This window comes from Schistosoma haematobium, chromosome 4, assembly GCF_000699445.3.
Source record: "Schistosoma haematobium chromosome 4, whole genome shotgun sequence".
Classification (NCBI taxonomy): domain Eukaryota; kingdom Metazoa; phylum Platyhelminthes; class Trematoda; order Strigeidida; family Schistosomatidae; genus Schistosoma; species Schistosoma haematobium.
Window position 1 is genome coordinate 32,425,054 of NC_067199.1, and position 23,625 is coordinate 32,448,678.

The window sequence follows — 23,625 nt, forward strand, 5'->3', positions numbered from 1 at the left end:
CTTTAGAAACCAACCATTTCGCCTCATTTAGTATGGTTAGACAATACTTCAACTAATCAAGCATACACCATGACAAAACTAATAGTGAAAATAATCCAAGTATCCCGCATCATATCATTTAATATGTAACTAACTGTTATATAATTGGTCATGCTGTTATAAGAGTTTATAAAATTATTCTGCTTAATCGTTATTTTGTTAGAATTGTAGCACAAAAGTCGGATGAAATGCCTCCATGATTATTAACTGAACTGCGCAACGATTCCAGTTTTATTTCAGTAGATTACTTTGGTTCTATCAAAATCATTAATTTTCATACTAGCAGGTTCAAAAATAACCCATATTAGGTTGAAATTTTCCTCAAAATGTATGTGGATATTATCCTATACTGTTTTATATGGGAAAACATCCGATGTTAATGAAATCGGTAGTGACTGAATGTTAATTCTGTCTGAATTCTATTTTTTCCAAGAGAACACATGAATTAATAATGGTTTAAATGTATCCATCTTAAAACTTTCATGTATTTTCCAAATATATTGTTGATTATTTAGTAAAGATAAAACCGTATTATTTGGAATCGGACTAAAATACCTTTAAAACTCGCAGTCGATTGAACTGATGCTCTTTAGTTTAAACTTAACGGATGGCAAACGTACTTTCAGATAAAGACACTACACTAAGATTCAGTAGTTTCATGTGACCTCTCACTCTCCAGTAACCCTTTGAAGTGTAAGCATTAGTAAGAGACACCTTCAAATTAGTCAGGTCCCTGAAACTACTTGGTTGTAAAATACTAAGGTCAATTTATATAAAGTCCTTTTTTTCGACACTTGCATAGTCAACTAGAAATACATTACGTAAAGTCATTGGAGATAAGTTACAGGAAACTCTAGACCTAGGTTTCTTACTAATCGCCACACACAAACTACGTTTATTTGAAACTTTGAGTAATTTGATGTTATGAATGGGGCTCAAACCCAGGTGCTGAAGCCAGGGACTTCACCATTACGTTATTCAGACTGTGACTGACCTACGTACATTAACCCGAGGGGATTATTTTACATTGAAGTACCACAGTTGGTTGCTTTCAGGAAAAGCTGTACTACATCCTCTTCAGCTTTATTAAAAGTCTAAAAAGAAAACTTGCTCACTGTATACATTTTTTAATTAGCTACTTTAGATACCATTTCATAGTAAAAAGACAGTTATACTCCTTTTATCTAATATCTGACTGCTGGGTAATAAATACTGACCAAACTTATCTGATATTTTCCATAGTATTAGTGTCACTTGTAAACTGTTATTGATTTGTTAATTTTATTTCCGGAAGGACCAAATCACTGTTTTGCTTCATCATACTTCATGATAATGGTATTTTAAATTATACCAAATACTATTTGTTGGACGTCGATAATTGTCGTTGTTCATAAATTTAATTATTTAATAATTTGGAATGAAAACTTAATTATCCTAACAAAAATATGTACACATTTAAATAAATAACTGGATAAACTAAAAATAATGTAAATGTATCTGTCCAGTCACTTGTTGAATAGTTGTGAATTGAATCTACCTTACAAATCTTAAGGTATCTTAATATAATATCTGTTAGATATACTTTTGAAAATACTATGTACTTACTAGAAATGATTTATCATGTAGGTAATACATTCTCTGAATCAAATAGTTCAAGGATGAACATTTCGCTCTCTAAATAATACCATTTGAACTAATTTCCCAAAAATGTCATCTGAAAAGAATGATGTTCATTTGTCTTCGTCACTTTTACTGATGGTTTTTGTTAACACCCACCAACGTGTCGTAACTTACTGTATGCTCCCCCATTGGTTATCTTTCTGACATGATTTCTACTTTTTCAATTACTTATTATGAGTTTATTTTCAAAAATCTCGTCGTAGACTGATTGACATGACTGTCACGTTTATTTATATTCCTTGATCATTTCGATCAAAGTTTCTAGTCAATCACAAAAGAACCTGTATTCGCAATGCACCTCAAGATACAAAGCGAGTGAGGTAAAATTAATTTTTACCTAAACGAACGAGTAATGTGACTCTTAACAAAGTTAAAACGGAATATTTTAAGGCTGTAAAGATGGTTGGAGTTAATGGGCGGGAAGCCAGAGATCTAGGTTTGTTATTATTTGGCGAAGTTGATAGTCTTTGTAGTATACGAACCTGTGTTGCCCAGCATTACATCAGCGATTTTACTATCAGTCTTTTCGGATTGAGCCTGACCTATTGTAGGACTGAGATATTAATATTGATTAATTATTAATTTGAAGGAATTGTCAAGTATCAGTAGTTCTCAACACTGATTGAATTTTATCTATTAAAATACAATGCGGTCAAATAGTCTAAGTGACTTCATACCATATGCACTATTTTTAGGTGATAGGTGGTCGATGCCAGTTTGTAAAAAATCCAGAACATAAAGATAATATTTTTTTATGGCGAACCTTCTGTCTTTTTTAGAAGAGCATCATTAAATTTAACAATCTTCAATTACAATTCATGAGAACTGTAACTTTTTATTATTAATATGCAGTCTATTTTACAGAATTATTCTTATTATACATCTAATATATCTGTAAAAAATTAACATTATATTTTCGGATTAAATAGTTACACATTACCAACCTGTTGTTTAATTACTGGTTTATTGTTCACTGTCTTAAATAAATTGATTTAATTAACCCGGATGGATAGTACAAAAGCAGATGTTTCTTACATCAATCGACATTACCTGTCACTTTTAACCAACAATGATAAGAATAATTAACGAGGTTTGATAATTTGAATCATATATTATAATTCGTTAGCAAGGTCAAAGTTCAAAACTTAATTTAATATTACGACTCATCAGACACATTACTAGTAGTGATTAATGTCATATGGAAATGTCTGTCTGTGTCTAAAACAGAGTAAAGCTGTAATCAAATATTCTAACTCAGATAAAAGCAATCACCTCTGTATCTAATAAATTCCTTGTAATTTGTGATAGTCTGGGTTATCAGACTGACCGATCCACAAAGTTTGTCTCTATCTTAAACGGACTTCATCTAAGAGAGCCATTCAAAATACGGAAACGTTAGGCAGCTATATTGTTTTAATTGAACACTCTTTAAGGGTATTTACCCATGACTCCACCAGAGATAGAACTCAGAGTCTTTAGAGCAATTATTATACTAATCTTGAAATGAACTACCTTCGTAATCATCTAAACTAGAATTAGACATGAACAAGAGACTTTCATACCCTCGGAGTTGCAAAAACTATGTTGATATGTGCCAATATACATTCACCTACCTAGGTTCACTAAAATTAACGAGTTTGATAATAAACGTTGAATTCCAGTTGGACATCATCTATCACCGTATGCAAAACTTACTTTAGCCTTGAAAGTTCAGTACATATAAGATATATCTAATTCACAATAAACATTGTTCAAAAAGCGATTTGTAAGAATCTATAGAAAAAATGATCTATTCATGATGAGGAATGAAAATAACAAATCCCTTATGTTCCCTAGATTTCTATGTTTGTTTAACTCATGTCGGTCCATAATTTAGGCTAATACAGGGAATAAATTCAGCATATCTTATACATCATTAAGGTGATAAATACAGTTGAAGTCATATTTGATATAATTTCCCTCTTACTGTAAAATTTGAGTTTAGGAATAAAACTTCGGAGAGTAGTCATGCTACTAAGTCGTCAAATACAATAGTATTTGATCATATATCTAGAACTTAGACTCTTGCTATACCGCGTGCAAACTGAGCACTAGAACGCTTGAACACTCTAAGTCTCTAGTTATAAGACGGAAGAGTAACAGGAAGAAATCTTATTCCAAATAGTGTCAGATATGGCACAAAACACACAGGTATTTATAGTTCTTAGTAAAAATGAAATCACTATTACGGGCATCCAATCCGCGTGCAGTGGTCTTCAGCATTTGTCCAATCAGGAAGTTACACGTCGATATTCTGGAATGTTCTAGAAGATGATTGGATGGAATGTCTTCGGCTCTTTCCGAGCTTCTTAGAGCTTCCTTGAGTTCACTACAAGTCTTTTCGAACAATATTTCCAATGTTAAATTTTTTGTATTATAATTGCTACTACATAATTTCAATCACAGTATTTTCATCTCGTTGAACTAAAGAGGTATGGTAACTAGGTTTAACACACACCTTTACTAGGCCCAATGTCAACGGTGAAAACGTTAATAATAATGAGATTCAAGCATGAATTAGCTTCATACAGACATTATTTGATCAATCACTTAAAATTCGAAATCAAAAAACAGTATTTCAGTAGTTTTTTTGATTTTCCTTGTAATTACCTGTAGACTGCTCTTACTAAACACACAGATATTTAAACCATTGAACTCAGTTGTAATAGAGAAGGTATTCGTAGGAACTTTTTTTTAATCAGATAGAGTAGTCCTTCTATATTTCTCAAAACTCAATAATTATCTGACTGATCTCACCATGTGATGGGAGCTATGTTAAAACACTTAATAAACTTATCATTTTACATTTTAAACTATTACTACCACTCATTTTAACACCATAAATATATGACTACTTAGATAAACTTACTAAATGCACTTATTTTCCAAAAATAATAAATAAAACCAACAGCATGCATTTATAAATAAAAATCAAAAGAATCTAATGTAAAACAGTGGACTTTTTTATTCATTAATTGGGTGATTTATAGTGATTAGTTCAATTTAAAGATCACAATTGTCATAATCTAAGATCGTTTAAAAAACTACTGGAAAAAACAAACAAATAGACTTTACGTTAGAAAAAAATTAAAAGTATTTAGATATTCACTTGGTATTGTTTTTTACTTGAATCTTCCCATTGATGTCCCAGAGTGAACATCAACTCTGAGATGCAGGTACATCCAGCTGACGAGTCCCAAACAGGACGAAATGCGCGTCTTGGATTCCACTGCTAGCCACTATTCATCTTTGCTTGTATTTAGATATTGTTACTTAAACAAATGGGAGTATGTTAATCAATAGATTTCGTTATTCTATTTTTGCTAATCTTTTTTTACATATTACTATAATATTTCTATTTACAACATATATAAGTGAATATCCATCCGTACACTATCATTCAATGATTCTATCACAACTTGTTTATTTATTTTTGAGCCAAATATTAGTCACATTATTATTATTACTATTATTATTGGAATCAATATTGTGTTGTCTAGGCTAATATTCCAGATAATCACTTTTACTTATAATCATATTTAATTTTGAGTAATCTTTTATCAAATCATTATGAATAGTAGTCATGTATAAACATGTTTAAGAAATATAGTAAAAAAAATGTTAAACCAATGATGTATTAAGAACTAAAATAAGAAATTTCATTTAATCAATAATTTATCTTGTCTCTTTAATCACTTTTGTTAATGATTATAATTAATATGAGCAAACTGAAGCTAGACTACCATGGAAAACTTGGAAGCACTGGATGGTCGTACCATCCTGTTGTAGGACACCTCAGCAGTGTGCATCCACGATCTCTCCCCGTAAGATTCGAACCCAGGATTTATCAGTTTCGCGTGCGAGCGCTTGTAATTTAATTGTAAAATAAGAAAATGATAAAACTCTTATTTAGATTTGAAAACTTTTATTCTTTTTAACTATATGTATGGATTTGGATTGTGAACCCGAAATCTGAATTTATCTGTGATGAATACTTTGGTGATCGATTTCTCAGGTGATACTTGAAATCCATACAACTACAATTATTATTGATACTATAAGTACCTACGTGATCTGTCTATATTTCTGAAATGATAATGACATGAAATATATATTATTATGAATTATATTATTTTGATTGAAAATTTGTTTACAACTGTATATAATTTTTGTACAATAATTATATTTCCAAAAGGAGTTAGCGGATAGTGAACAGTAAAATCAATGTATTGTAACAAATTTGGTTAGCATAGTTGTGATTAAATCCTTAAAAAATATCTTAGAGTTAAAGTCATCTAAGAAACAAAAGATTGTCATTTAAAACTGATTATATCAATTGTAAATGAACTACTATAATACGTTTAAAGTAAACAACAGTGATCATTATAAAAATTGATTTTGAAACATGTTACTCATTAGTAGTGTAGATGTTTACGAGAAATAATTGGAAGTTTAGCATAAAGTGACATTAAGTGACCACTTTGACAATGAATTAATTCTTAGAATGTTTCAAATATCAGGTATATATATTTTACCTTAGAATGTCTTTTGCCAATACATTTTGAATTATTTACAGTTTTCTACTCTTCAGTGAGTTGCCCAAACTATTTATGTGAAATTACCGATTCGGAGCATTATTCAAATACTAGATGATCTCGCAATTTCGTGGACTGGTTGAGATTAGACAATAACACCGTTGAATGGAGTCTCAGTGGTTTAGAGGTCATGCACTTGAGCGCGAGAGTGGAGATCCTGAGTTCGAATTCCAGGTGCAGGATTGTGTACACGCGCTGCTAAGGAGTCCCATACCGAGATGAAGCGGACATTCATTGCTTACAGGTTTTCAATGGTGGTCTGAAATTCATCGATTTATGATCTCAATCAAAAACACAGTAACCCCACACTGGTAAACACTGTGGTCTATTGATGACAACATTAGAAATTCCGTCATTAAACGATTATGTTTCGCGATTTATTCCAAGATACATTTCCTGTTATTTCGAATTTAGTTTACCCATTATAATAGCCGACTAACGTTGACGACAGCTTCTTCAGTCAAAATTTTTTATTAAATGTTCCGAACCTACTTTAATCCCTTAATACATTAAATTCACTTCGAAAGCTATTGTAAGTTATTATTCATAAAGGTTGCTGACATTAGGGACTTCATTTGATCAGTGTCTATTAGTATGTGTACTTGAGGAGACTATTTCAATACTGCCTCTAGTCACAAGTTTTAGTATATTTAGGTTGTGAAAATCAGTGAAACCCAGGAAGTCATTTTCGACCTATCCGAGACTTCTCATGTGGGTTAGTTTATAAGGAAAAATTAGGTAACAAATGCATTTTGCTTGAGCACATTTCGATCTGAACTTATTAAGCTATAGTGAGCTGGAAATAGCAAAATGTGTTATGTCGCGAAAGAAATGTATCCAATATCCCATCCATTAATATAACGCACTAGTAATTGCCGAATGGTTGTAACCTAACCCATTTTCATCTGTTTTATTGATCCATCATCCCTGAAGTCATTTTGATTTCAGTTTAGACGAGGGTAAAGGCGTCGCGAAGACAATGAACGGCCCAGAAAGGCAGCGCCGTTACGTTTACGAAGTTAAACCTATAAGAATCACTTTCTGATAAGAGATTAATGCTAATTACCAACTGTAATAATTTGTGTAACTACTGATATATCTAATCACCTCACTAGATTTTTCGGGTCTGCTAGTTTGAGATAAGATCTTAATATGGATTTTATTCCCTAAGTGTAAAGTTCAAATCACTTGGGGCTTACCAATAAATTTCAGTGTGCTGAAGAAACATGTCTGACAGTTCGGACCAGTGATCAGGCTTTAGATCTAAGAATTATTCTTCGAAGACAGATAGTTACAAAGTAATGTAATAGAGTAAAACTCGTGCCAACTACCCGTCATATCACCCCGGAGATGTGTTACATATTAGAACAGTGAAAACAGAGATAATTCATTGGAACATAATTAGTGCAAGTCGGATGGATCAGTCAAAACTACAAAATGACGTTTAAATGACCGTAAGGTAAATTCAGATTATTTTTGACCTTGTACTGCTTACTATCTTATCAAAGTATAGGTAAACCAACAATACATATCGACCAAATAATTAAAAATCACAGATAAATCATGCAACGTAAATACCCCTGGCACATCACTCCAAGACTGTCAAATATGCTTTAAATAGCAAATTTTCAATTTATCAGCGACTGTATATAAATGTCATGCGAGGAATTTCATAAGTCATTATTACAGTGATTATCCTTATTCTAAGTATATTACATGGGTTGATGTCTCTCAATTGGTTGTTTAAAAGTATTTCAATTTGATAGGAGTAAACAAGTGATTGTTTAATATTGTGGACAAAGAAATGGCCCCACCTCAAGAAGTCAGGGACTGTGGATGAGCCGTATTAATAGATAGAGACTACTTGGTTGGAGATGTTAGGTTACATGGCTCAGAAACGTCCACAATAACAGATTTAATCATTCTTTGTCTCCCTTGTATCTTGATTTCAAATCATTCTATACATTGTTATTCGACGAGTTCATATTTACTTCCTAAATCATATTGTTTAAACCAAATCTTTCTTAATACCACTGATACTGTCATTAATTCTATTATGTCATCTTGCTGTAATGACGTGATGTGGCAACTTGAATTGGTGTCAGGTTGTACATTCCTCATGACTGGTTGACTATATATATATATATATATATATATATATATATATATATATATATATATATAAATCGATACGTCATACTGTTATGAAGCTTGATGTAAATAAAACGTAAATGAACGAAATAGTGAACATTACCGCAAAATTATTATTAAATAGAGCACATTGATGAATACAAAAAAAAACAGATTCATATATAATAATAACAGAAGAACCGAATTCTTTAACAGAAAATACCTAAACAGATATACTATTAACAGATTACACGTCTATCTCTCACAAGTTTTATTTACATAATACAAGCAAACACACATCCTTACATCTTATTAAAATGTAAGTAATCATAACTCGATTTAAATAGGCTGAATTGCTTTGTTTTTAAAAAACACGAGAAACCATCCACAATGTGTAGACAAACAAACAACAACACAATATTACAGTGCTCGGGTATGTGTATTAACAAATTAATAATTGAGAGAAAAATAATAAACCTGTATGAATAACTTATCTGATTATTAATAATCATTATTGTATAATGAACTATACACATTATTTATATATATATATATATATATATATATATATATATATATATATATATATATATATATATATATATATATATATATATATATATCAGTTAAGGGAACGTTATTAAAACAAAACGGAAGAAACAGGAAAACTGATTATTTTTTTAGAATTTTAACTGGAAGATTGAAAAAGAAATAGCAAAAAAAGCAAAGACGGTGATAAAAGTATAACGCTATTAAACAAACACTATCAGTGAGTGTATGTATATATATATTCACAAAGTACAACTAAACAGTAGCGGTAGAGGGGATGGCGACGATAACAGCATTACAACACAGTTAAGAAAAGTAATGACAAGTAAGAACAAAACAACAAACTTGAATCAAAAAGTTACACAAATTTCGAACTAACGTGTATCCCATTCATTATCTCTCTCCAAGTCAATGCAACATAGGCGATAAAAACAAGTTGGATACATGAACCTGAGAAAAAATTATAACAATGACACAAAAGGAAAGAAAGGAAAATGGGGAAAGAAGGAAAAGTAACAAAGAAACAACTTTGGTTGTTTGTTGTTCGTTCTTGCCGGTCAATTTTCCTGGTAATATGTGTATGTACGCTACATAATAATAATGATAATAATAAATAGTGTAGTTTTATACAACGTAGAATAATTTGCTAGTTAACAGAAAAAAAAGCTTTGAATGATCACATCAAGAGAGTAATGTGCATATTGATGTGGAGACGTATGTCGATTTGCTTGCTTTCTTACCAAAATTCTGAACAGCACAGACAAAAAACGGAACAAAAACAAAGATATAATACACAATCGAGATGAGAGTCAGGAGAGAAAGTGATATAAAATGCACGAGAAAAGTGATTTTGAAGGGTGGTAGATAGGTAAGCAAATGTATGTATTGAAAGGAGAACAAATTGCAAGTAGAAACGATATTGACTTCGTAAATTATGATTATTTTTTCTTCGTAGCGTCAAAAACAACATCAATGTGATATGACATAAAACAGTATAATATATGTATATGAATATTAACGTTTACGTTTGATTGACTAGAAAATACTGACTCGTTTGTTGTTATTGTTGTTGTATGGTTTTTTGAACTACTAATGCTATTATTTAATGTGTGCGTGTGTGTCAGTGTTCTGTTACCATTAGCGCCATACACAGAATAGCACATATAAATATACATACACGCACTAGCACCAGTAAGTAGGACATAAAAAGCAACATAGGAAAAACGAAAAGCAACTAGCGCATAGATAGAATTAGTAAATTATTTCATAGACAGTAGCTTTACGATCACCAGACCCAGTGACTAGGAGTTTGTCATCTAGTGATATGTCGCAACTCAACACAGATGAGTTTTCTTTGACCTATATGTAATAATAACAATAATGCAAGAAAAAAGAGAACATAGTGAAATAATCAGTAAAAAATGGAAAAATTCAAAATGCTATAATTACTGTACAATTAGGAATGCCATTTAAGTAATAACACTACCACTACCACCATTACTACTACTAACAATTCTGACAATTGAACAGTGTAAATGAAGTATAAAAAGGTATTTAAACGATATAATGGTAGTTTAATGGTATATCATTACTAATTATTCGCATAATTCCTATTATAACACATAGAGAATAAGAAATAAGCAGGCATAATCTTTAATCGCCTTCAACTTACTAAATTAGAACTAGATTAAGTACCATTCTGGGATAAAACAAGAGAAAACTCCCTTATATTGAACATGATGGATCGAAGAAAAGGAAAACAGAACATAGCTTTTAGGTTAAAATATGTTATGCATAGAAATATGCTTTATTTACAGTATGAACCCGTGAGAAAAGCCATTGTCTCTGAGTATTTTTGTTTGATTTTGATCGATTCTTCTTCAATAGTGTCATCTATAAAAGTTCTAACGCTCAAGAATAAATAATTTATTAACTGTCCCTTCCTGTTCAACGGAACCAATCTTCGTAAATTAGTATATTCACCGTTCTAGGACTAACAAATCACACATATCTATCAGACATTCGAGAGCAATAGTTAAAGAATTTTTACCAGTGTTTCATTTAGGTCAGTACTCAAGAATAAGATGTGAAAATGAGCTTTTAAAATCAAAGCTAATAAACAATAAGGCTGAGTTGCACAAGTTGTAAATAATCGACTACCAGAAGTTGAATTTTATCAAAATAGTAGATAAATCCAGCTAACTAGACTGAAAATACGAAATTGAATCTAAAAAAAGCCTGTTAAATGTCTACAAGTGGACTAACTCACTAGGTCAACAGAAATCTTTGGTAAATCAAATTCTCCTATGAAAACATAAAGGACTTAAAATGATATAAAAGGATTAGAACCACCAATATTTATAGCAAACCAGTAAACTATGGAAACGTCAAAGTACTACCCAAATATAATTGAATTCAAATTGACATGAGAGACCAACGGGTAGAAAAAAAATTACTAAATGGGTTAAACAATAGTAACACACTAAAAACTAGTCAGTATGGCTCGTTTTGCATTATATGGCGAACAAACGTTAAAATTATACCACTTTTAGGACTCTAAAACTCATTGTATTAGATATTTTCTCAACGTAGTTTTATAAATAGGTTGGAAATTTATACTGAAAATAGAACTTACCTGAAAGAGGTTAGCACCATAAGGAGTTCTCCAAGCGTATAGACAATGGTCTTTACCAGTGGAAGCAAACCACAAGCCACTGTGAGCAAATTTAAGAGACAAAACACAACTTTCATGCAGCGATAGTTGATAACGTTCTGGACGACCAGGACCGAACACTTCAACTTGATCTGTTTCCAATCCAACAGCTAACCAATCTCCCGTTGGACAATAACCAAGGGAAAATATTTGAGCTGACAAATCAACTTGACTTATTTGGCAATGCTCCCGTAAGTCCCAACAACGTACAGTTTTATCTAAGCCTCCACTCCACAAGCGTGTTCCATCTGGACGGATATCGACACAAGATGCCCCTTCAGCATGCCCTTGATATTGACGAACTAAAATACGGTTATGTATATCCCAAACACCAATATTTCCATTTGAACAGCAGCTAGAAGTATGGTGTAATCAGGTAATAGAAATTGCCATAAGATAGTAAAATAGTTTGACAGAACAAGAGAATAATGGTTTTGTAATCATTTGTTACAAGTACAGTAATCAGTCACAATTAAAAATCTCTTTTATTAGAAAAACTATATTAAAAGCCAATAATTTATAAGAAACCTGTGTAGAAATCCTAAAACATACCTAGAATTTTGCCTATGCATCGAAAATCTCCTCTCTGTCCTACTCTACAGCTATGAAACACGGTCTTTGAAAGTAAGAGACAAGCATAGGCTTAAAGTATTTGACAACAGGTATCTTGAAAGTATTGTCGCATATCGTGCAACGGTTGAATAAAGTTGAAGTTAGGTAAAGGGCGTTAGGTAAAATTAGCAAATCGGTTGATAGTAATGCAAACTCTTATCGATTGATGTGGTAGATCGTGTATTACGTATATCTAACCACTACCTAACTCGATAGGTGATGTTAGCTGGTGGTATAGGCAAATTGAAAGGAAGCGACCAAAGTAAAACATGTCATAAGTCAATGAAACCACTGACTGTTGTTCTGAACCATGTTGATGAATCCGTACCACTCGGTCGGGATGAATGCGATAAACCCGATTAATGATTGGAAATTTCGGATGAAATGTTTCAGAATCAACCACAACGGTGTAAATGCAGTCAATCTTTATTTTATTTTAAATCTTGAGCTTTAGCATTCCAGATGCAACTGATAGAAAAATATGATCAATGTATTTTACAGAATTTGAACAGTTATAACATAATATTCTATAGAAGGAAAAATTATCAACTTTTACACATTCTCAACTTGTAAGTCTAGAATACAGAATGTTGTATAAATGAAGGTGAATTAAACAATAAAGGTAGTACTCCATAAATGTACTACTTACAACCAACACACTAACATCTAATTAATAATTAATATCTACTAATAATTAATAACTACAGTGAAACTATTCATTCAAATTTAAACGGACGTTTTTACAGATATACCAGTATCTAGTGTATACAACCACTTTTGTAAGTTTTATCTAAACAGATTTCCAGTACCAATTAAATATTTTCAAAATAGTATCAATACAAGTAAACAATGTATTATTGAATAATTATTATGGTATATAACAAACTAGCAATAAATTGTTTTAGTTAAACATTAACTTTGTAAACACTATAAGAAATGTGCAAATCATTAGCATCTAAACATTGCATTGCAGCAAATACACAATATGTATCTTTATATTATTTATTTATTTTAACACATAGATATTGGTACAAGGAGGCACCAAATACATATGCGCCACACAGATCTCATTCGATATATGTGAGGGCTGTGATACTGTCCGGGTGCCCAAAATATGATTTTTCTCAAAATATTCGTCCATTTATCAATGTAATGAATATTCTAATATTACTTTAGATTACTTAAAAAACAAGAAACCTCAAAAAATCGAAATAGTTCATAAGACTATGAATCAACTTAATAAAATTTTCAAATGATTAATGAACTAATCATTGTGTACAGTTTCAATGACGAGACAAAAAAAGAATACATATCAAACAATTTACCATTGTTCACTAATATAAAAAAACATACTGAACTATTATTTCAGAGAATATGTAAGGTGTATATCTCCTCATACACTATTAACTTTTAAACGTATCAGTTCATGGTTATTAATTATATAAACTTTAAAGGTGTGCACAACCAAGATAAAGTGATCAATAAATAAATCAAATATTAAGATTATTAAATTAATTACTAGATAACATTATGACAAAAACATTTACCAACTATACAAAAACCAATGAAAAGAGAAATGTTGCAAATATATGATGATCATAGATAACAATACATTATAATTACCTGAAGCATAATTTACTATCAGGCGATACAGCCAAAGCATAACATGCTGGAGCTGTAAATGTAAGTTCACTTTTTGGATGAGGACTAGCTTGACCCAAATCCCATATACTTAATATACTAGATTCACCACCCACCACTAATGTTCTTCCATCCTACATTTTTTTTAAAAAAAGGAAAAGATAGAAATAATTTCTAGTTAACAACTAAAACTTCTTCATCTATGAAAATCCTAATATTTAAATTTATAATAGTAAGTTGATTAGAAAACAAAAAGTATAAGCAAGAGGCATATAACATCTTGAGAACAAATGGGACTGAATTTGTTAGTTGAATTTTAACCAGAATGTTAGTGATTCAAATTCATTCTAGCTTATTTAAGTTTGGGGAACCAGAAGATGATAATAGTGAGTTCACGTAATGTACCCCTGCCCTAAAAATTTCCCAATGGCGACCGAAAATTGTTATAACGAAGCAGATGTTTCAAAAATTGGTACTAGTTTTTAGAATTATTATTATTATTGTATTATTCCATAATTACTGGGTAATTAGATTACTATATTTATATGTATTTCATTTACCACACGCTTTTGGTTAACTCATTCAATACTGTTATATGACTTATCAATCCCAATTTGTTCCCAGTCTATTACTTACAGACTCCCTTATTTATAGCCAATTTGGGCTTGTTTGTTTGTAATTAGCGTGATGTGGTCCGGTGTTTCTGTATAGAAACTACGTTCATTTGAAATATAAATATGGTAGAGGTTGGTTACCACTTTTGCACTCGAGGCCGGACACAGAAAGTAGCTTGCGAATAACGGACCAGTAGGAACTCAACTGTCGGTTCAGAGTCATTAGTGCTGTTCTAGCGTGTAATTGGTCAGTTTGGAGAAACTAGGCTATCGAGGAAACAGTACATGCGAAACAGATCAAATTAAAGTTAGAATCCTAATTGATGACTCGACACGTGACATTAGTCAGGGATATTAAGATAACGAAAATAAGTTGCGCATTTTAATGAGAAAAACTAAGAAATTTATACGTTAACAAAATTGTTATTTAACTCTACACAATTTCTATCAATCGACTTGATTATTTTTTTGTCATACTTGAAGATTATTCATCTAACATAACTTGTAGGCTGAACCTGTTTCAGTGATATTTTCTCATCATCGGCTAAAAACCCTGTCAAAATATGTCGTGTTTTTTTTTAAAGGCTTCTCTAAACCAAAAGAGGAAAAGAAATAAAGCCAGAAATCATTAGATACATGCGCAACAGTATCATTGTAATCCACTTGTGAGATGATTATCAATAAGAATTTGTTAATAATAATAAAATAGGTAAATAAGAAAAAATAACTTGCATTGAACGCAACTTTTCCATAATTCAATTTAATCTACTTTCAAGTAGTATGAAAAATCTGTCACATTTTTAAATGTACGGTTAAAGGTGAGCGTCATAGAAAGATTTTAAGTTGAGGCCCCAGATTAGGAATAGTATGTGTTTGTCTTAGAAATTAGTTGGTTGAATGATTGGATTTTTTGAAAACACTTCATTGTGCAATAGTTTAATTAACTAAATTTAAAAGTAATTCCGGAGTGTGTTAGGTAATAAACGCTATATACTGTTACTAGGCTAATTTATAAATTTTATGTAAAGAATTTACTATCAACTTCGTTATAGAATAGAAACTAGGACACTTTTTAAGATATCTATTGTATATATCATCCTTCCAGAAACATGACAGACTATAGTTCTAAGTACAGATACACATATCTATATAGACAAGTACAAAATCTAACTTCAGAATAAAATAGCTTTTGGTGTTCACAAATAAAATAACTAATATCCAACAGACATCCAAACACAGTGAATATAAGACTATTCTACAATTTACTTGGGTTAATTTAATCGATCGTATGTATTTATCTCTTTGTAAACACTCGAGGCTTGTTATACACGTTTTATTAGTGATGATTGATTGACCTGAACTTCCACCGCAATTCGGAGATTGATTAGATGTAGTTGAATTTAAATCCCATAGTTTAACAGTGCCTTTACCTCCAGTATAAATCTGATGTGTAGCATTGTTAATTGTAACAGCACAGACAACCTCTCCGTGATCCAAACAATGTATCGCTTTTGCTTGATGTGGAATACCTGGACCAAAGAAAGCATCTGGAGTGAATGGTACAGGAGTTGGTGATTGGTTATCCAAACGAAGAAATGAATATGGTCTGCAAGATCGGAATCAAGAAATATATATTCATTATAAATGACAAATTGTAATGCTAGATTTTCGTTTACAAACTACTGTTTATGAAGAATAATTGGACAAATTTTGTATATATTTCAAATAGTAACAGTAATTTCCCTTATCCAGTATGGATACAAAGATGGTTTTAGAAATGTTTGAATAAGTGAAGAATTACCTCAATAGAGTAAATTTAAGAAATATTCAGTTAGCTTAGTGATATTCATAAAGACATCAAAATAAAAATCAAAAACCATAACATTGAAAGATGAACAAAATATTCATCTTTTTTTCCGCATTGAACTAAGTATAAAGATCTACATAAAGGCTTTCAATTTCCACATTGTTGATATTAAAAACTTTATTTAATCAGTAACTATTGTTAATATATTTCCTTTATGAAAAGACTACTTTTATACTCCTTATAGTTACAAGTTTTCAGTACATTTAAACTGTAGTGTGTAGTGAGATCCAAGATGCTTTGGCTGTTTTCCAATGACAATATAGACAGTTAATATAAAGATGAGTATGAGCTACTAGTAAAATAACTGAATAAATAAATACAAACAATAGCCAATTATATAAGCGATTTCTATAGTATTTATTAAATTACTTCTATTTATTTCAGTTTTTCCATGATTTAACCTATTACATAAATATACAAACATCGGATAAATTAACTCGAGTTAACCAGACAAACTTAATTATACAATGGTTCAAACGAACATGTACAACCCTTAGTGCTGATAGTTCGTACATGAAATGAATATCCCTAAGATAATGTATTATTTTCCCATAATAGATGGAACGGGTAAGTTTATAGACCTATGCGTTTAGAGATGGATAACCAAAGAGTTCTAACAAATTATATATATGCGCACACAAATACATACAATTTAGTTGATGTAATAGAAAACAGAAATTATGGGTTAAACCACACATTTCCACGTACACCATACAGATAAATACACACTGAAGTGAATATACACAAATTCCAATTATGTGTACGGAAAAATGAACAAGTATATAGTGATGTGATTAGAACATAGACAAAGCAACTTGATATCTGAAAAGGTTGGGTGTCGAAAGGAAATAAAAGGAAGGTGGTAGGGAGAGATAATGGACGGTCTAACAACAGACTGTTAGGAGAATGTCATAATGTAAACTACAAAAATACTCTATTACTCTTGACCGAAAGTATATTGATATTGTTACTAGAACAAAAATTTGGTGGAGAGACGAAGATATTTCCTTTATCTACAGTCAGAACAGACACGAACATACAGACAAACAGGAAGTATACCATAATCAAAGAGGGATAGAGAAAAGTGAATATCTACACACAAAAATGCGATGAATAGTGGAGGGGAGTTAAAGAGGTAATGACAACTTAGGTGATAAATCCGAAGGGTGGTTGGTGAAATTACAAACGTAAGAAGAAACATGTGTTATGTTTGAGTATTAATTTAGGTTGGAGAGACAGGAATAGACAATTAAAAAACACAGAAACAGTGTAAGGTAGGGAGGGTTGACATACAACGTAGTAAGAACATCGGTGTTCTGTAATTAAGACTTTTAAGGGAGTTCTTTTTTTAAGATGATTGCATAAAAACGTTTGTGGTGGTGGAGAGTAGAAGATGCATCATCTAATGGTCAAGTGTAGGTTAAAGAAGAAAAAGATGTTTAAGTAGGAGCATAGCAAAGATAAAGAGTGAAAGAAAGAAGAAACTGAAGACATTACATTATACAAGCTGATCGAATAGTATAAAACTGGCAGGTACAAAAAGCATGGGACAATACACACTTTCAAACAAATGCTGCTGAATATTTAACTATGTATGCATATATGGCGGGGCAGTAAGATGGATATAGTTTTTTAAAAACATACAAAAAAGAAGGTTCGGGACGGGTTGGAGGATACAAATTTGATGCAAATAAACAACGATACGTGAAATGTAAGAGAAAAAGAGGAAAAGTAAGGAGACACGAGGGAAATAAATAAAATTTTATTAAAAATAAAAATATTTTTTCTCAACAGAAAAAAATCTCTTCGCTATAAGTATCAATGGGAGAGAAAACAAAAAACAGAACAGAATATTGGCAAATCTATAACATGAGAATATATTAGTAATAAGATGACAGACTTGTTGTTGTTATTTGTCGAAGCAAAGCTCTCTATAAGAGATTAGGACATACAACAACAATCATCTCTTCAGTGAACTGAAAAAAAAACTCAAAACACTAAATTTGATTATATATATGAACAAAGAATATTTCCAGCCCAAAGAGACAGTAGATAAAATATTAAATAAACAGTATGACAGAGAATATCTCCTTAATTCGAACAACCTACACAAAATTATGAAGCCGATTAGAAAAGTGATGTGATTAAAGGGTACTAGATTGAATAGATTGCAATATTGTGATCATAAAACTAACAATAAACGTATATAAGAAGAGTTCATCGAACGAAGTCAACAACTTACGGTCTGCCAATATTCGAAATCCCACTCATTCCAGAACTGCCAAAATTTGTATCAAACATCATCTGATAAGTAGAGGCGGAAAAATAAAATTATTTTAAATGAAATATAAATAACACTGGTAAAATGACACGATGTATATAGATCTTAAAAAGTGTATGTAAATCGAATTTACTACATGGAAAAAATACTTTAATCAAAAGTAAAACTTTTGAATGTATTCCATGGAATTTAATACAGATTTGCAAAATATAACAAGTGAGGATAAATTTTATAAAAGGACAGACAGTTCTTTATCCTCTCAACAATTTCATATCATCAATTTAACATTAAACTAACTAGTTCAGCGGAATAGGGTATATGATTGTTTTTATTATGAAGTAATATATTATACAAGCACAAAATAATGAAATTGTTTCATTTCAAACACTAACAAAATTATAGGTGCTTAGAGAACGAAATAAGTCTCATTTTAACAAGCTCCAATATTAGCAATACAGCACAGAGATGATCCAACACTTTTTTATTTTGTTTACTTTAATATATCGTTCTAAATAATCAGTTGAACAGAGAAGAATGGAATATAAGAGTTAGAAAATACATATGAAGAGAAAATATCGACAAGAAATTACACGAGTGTGGGGAAATTCCAAACTTCCATCATATTAGGATGTTGTTGATTACAAAAAACAAAGAACTACACACAAACACAATGAAACTGAATATGAATACAAATGACACAAAAAACCGCTAGAATACTATAGTTTACTCTATATGATAATAACATATATAAAGAAAACTGGTTTGACAATCCTTTTTCTACGCAATTGATTGATTATTAAATAGTTACTAAAGTTATGTGTGTCTAGTCCATTGGTGTTGATCAAATTGTTTGGCCTTATTTAAATTCACTAGGGGAACAAATTACATAATTTTTACCAGTCAAGTTGCAATGTAGCCACGAGTCTAAATAACTCAATATTGCGTTTACTATGTTGAGATGTTAAGTGGTTGGAGGCAGTAGGTAGGAAAGTCAGGGACAAGTTTTATGCTAATAGGCATTTATCAACTAAGAATATATCTGCAAACTTGAGGGGATCGATGCATCTTTTGGATCTCAATTACAAGTAAGCCTTGCGAATGAATATCAACTAGGACCAAACTTAAGTGCAGAATATCCTGTTAACTACGTCCTATCACTAATAAACATTTACTTTTCTCATGGTTAACATACGGATTAAAACATCTCTAGGTGTCATTGAAAAGCACATTTAAAAAAACGGGATAAATGATTATCCCACTATAATTTTGGTATATATAAAAGTACGATAATATAGTAACAATGACAAAAATGTGGCAATGATTATTGAACAACTAATCGACTCATTTGTGCAAATATTTGTGAAATGAACATGATGATGATTCCTCACAATGCTCGACTATATATATATATATATATATATATATATATATATATATATATCAGCACTTGATTGTGATAATACTTGATACCAAAGAAATAAAACAAAATATGTAATTCTGACTTCATTATTAAAGCCTAATCTCATGATGATCACTCACTTACTAGTTAGCTAATTATTAACTAAAATGTTGATTATCAGTGCCCCTCAACATTCATTCTTATTTACTTATACTATTCTATATCTAATATTTCAATTTTAATTACAGAACTTAAAATCATACGATATACATTATTAAGATGTTATTTGTGAATGTTCGAATAACAAACACATACAAGAGCACTTGAATAATGAAAACATTTTAATCGCTTTAAAGTATATGGTATTATAGACTTATCTATTAACCAAAGCTAATTTCATTGAAATCATGAACCGATCAATGTTAGATTAATGAACCTTAACAATCCTAACAACCCTATATAGTGATAATTATGTGGTCACAAGTAGTAACTAGCTTCAAGAGGTAATTCTCGGAGTCTTAGTGAGAAACTGTGACCAGGAGAGTTCAACCGTGTAGGGCGTGTGGCGGTTACCCACAAAAGACAATGAGAGATGGTCGCGAAACATTATGGATTGATTGAAATTAAACACCTTTGGATGGTGTTTCAGTGGGCTAGAGGTCAAGTGTTCGTGCACGACACCGAAGGTCCTATATTCGGCTCCTAAGTTTGTGGTTGATGTGCGCTGCTGAAGAGTAATGTACTAGGACGAAACGGCCGTCCAGTGCTACTAGGTGTTCAATGGTTGTCTAACATCGATCGGTTCATGACCAATGAAACTCAACAATCTTCACAACCCTATACTGCTGAAACTAATTCATCAGTGTGATAAAATCAATTTACAAGGAGAACCATTGGTATTTCCCAGAAAAGCCTCAATATCCATATACACAAACTTGTTGTAATTCAGAAACAAACTAAAGATGTCGATTGCCCATCAAACCAGTTTTATGTTAACAGTGGACATTATGAACGCTAATTTACGATATTGTTCAATAATGACTGATAGACTAAATAAAACTTGGAGGGGGAATAGCACTAGTTCAAGTTGTCAATATAACAACTATAAAACAAACTTGAGATAGGATAAAGAAAGAAGAAAAATAAATGAACTGGCTATATCTTGTGTTTACGAATATAAGCTAGAAAAAATGAATGCGCTGATTCTATGTAATCGATTTCAAATCATATATTAGCAGGTTTTTAAACATCTCTGTATACGTTGGGGGATTCATCAAGTAAAACTCGGTAACTCCTTAACTAAAGCTTCACATACCAGCAATTCGAATGGTTGTCATCATTAATGAAAAGCATTTTGCAGATAAATATTAGTATGCTAATAAGATTCCTCGGAAATAAACCTATTTAAACTTTGCTGTACAGTTTCCCCAGGTCTATATACAATTAATATATTAATGAAACAAAAATAAGCCATTCTCAAAATAAATAGACACAAATAGACGTTAGCTATTGACTGTTAAAGGACGGCGAATTTGAATAAGTTTTAAAACACTCTGGTTTAGTACGATCGAAACGTATTTTCCACTTAAAAACTGGAACCATTTTCCACCATTCTGAATGGTAAACAATAATAAATTGAACATGAATGACTGAAGGTTTATAAAGGGGAGAACAATGGGCTGAAAATAGGATATTGTGAAAAATGTACTCGTTTCATAGAACAGTCACCAATGTATTCAGGTGACATGTGGCTATGTAACCATGTAACAACAACTGCCAACAATTCAGTCAATTAAGAGTTCAGGCATTTAAACATCAATTAAGTTGGGGAAGCAATAGATGATGTTACACAAAATTACTCATGGTTCTTAGTTTTCCAGTTATCAAACTTTATTTAGAGATATCCAGAGTTACTGAAAATTAACTTTTCGACGACAACTATAAATATTTTGAGAAATTATAAGCTTATAAAATGGAAATTGGACAAAACCAAAGTTTTTCGCATCGCAGCATTAAAAAAGATAAATTGTTCGATATACATAAACTACAAACTTAGAAGATGAATATCAGATAGACGAAGTTACGTAACAAACAGATTTCGTATAAATAATAATATTTATGTTAATTTTATCTAGCACAATAGAGCAGAAACAATGACGATGACAATTATGCACCTAGTCTGAAAGTGAAAAGCATCATGGTGAAAAAAATCATGAGGACAAAGAACCACTCAACCTGAATAGCTACACCCTGAAGCATATTTAGATGACAAAGCACCATTAAAACAATTACTACTACATATACGCAGGCATAATACTAGTGTACTTACCCAAGAAATAATAAAGAATAACATATAATAATTTTTCTCAGTGATACCAGTATATATATATACTTTTTATTCATTAATATCTTCATGATAGTGGTAGATGTTAGTCTTTTCACTTGTTTGTTTGTTTTAAATGACATGGCATGAGAGTATGTATATGGTGGGGACAGTATGTGAAAATACAAATATAGGTAGATAAGTTAATATGAGTGTTTGTATGTTGATGAATTTACAAGTGGGGATATATATTCTTAAGGGTTTTTTTGTAACCTAATCCTGTTCTTTATCAAAAGAATATGAGTGAAGAATCATTCACAGCTATCGAATCTATTAAGTACAACCATAACCGATAATAATAAACAGAGTATATAGTCGTAAGCCTCATTGGATGTGGTCCCATAAGTAGTGGAAATATTTATATAAATTAAGGTTTTCTTTTTTATTAGATATGAAGGCGTCTTTTATACGTTGCAGATTAAAATGAATAAAAAGTGAAGGGCTAATGCGTACACAAATGAATGTTCAATTACATGTTGACTAATCAATGACATAATATTAGTTTAGAGAAACACAATTTCAACAATAAATGGTTATCTACATCGTTCTTAATTATCTGAAAATAATAATTACATTAAATAGTTTATACAATAACTTCAGAATTTCGTCAACAAATATAGCTATTAGAGACTAATCATTCCTATTCCATAATCTAAAATAAACGAAGAAAATATTAATCAAATTCATACGCCACGACAACTCTATGATACGTGATTTGCGAAGAAACTCTATAAGTCTACCACGTTTACGTATTTGGAATCACAATCCTAGTGTGAAGAATAGTGATACGATCCAAGCCTCCAAAATAAATGTAAAATGGATGAATATGAAGCCTAACAACGGAAGAGAGTAGAAGGGATTTAACGACGTGACAAAGTGACTTCTGAGTTAACAACCTGAACAAGCAAAACATACTACTCGGATCGGCATCCTATTAAAACTTCGATAACAAGATCATGAAACAAAAAATTGTAAAAATCAGTATAGAGAGATGGCAGATTACTGGCTCTTCAAATTTGCATTACCAATTTTCGCAAACTAAGAATAATAACCGTGTGGTCAATAGTGACTAGTTTCAGGAGG

General features: G+C 31.1%; 1 protein-coding gene across 2 annotated transcripts in view; it reads right to left on the reverse strand.

Annotated features, from left to right (window-relative positions):
- Window positions 1–9,106: 9,106 nt before the first annotated feature.
- TLE4_1 (Transducin-like enhancer protein 4) overlaps window positions 9,107–23,625 on the reverse strand; it is a 36,896-nt gene continuing 22,377 nt past the window's right edge. The window contains exons 13-17 of one of the 2 annotated variants that reach the window (XM_012936341.3): window positions 18,722–18,783; window positions 15,879–16,218; window positions 13,981–14,132; window positions 11,668–12,100; window positions 9,107–10,391 (exon numbers count right to left, since the gene is read on the reverse strand). In XM_012936341.3, coding sequence (XP_012791795.3) covers window positions 10,284–10,391; window positions 11,668–12,100; window positions 13,981–14,132; window positions 15,879–16,218; window positions 18,722–18,783 — 1,095 coding nt within the window. In that variant the 3' untranslated portion in view covers window positions 9,107–10,283. Of the gene's footprint in view, window positions 12,101–13,980; window positions 14,133–15,878; window positions 16,219–18,721; window positions 18,784–23,625 lie in introns of both variants that reach the window. The other variant, XM_051216220.1, reaches the window with a different exon arrangement.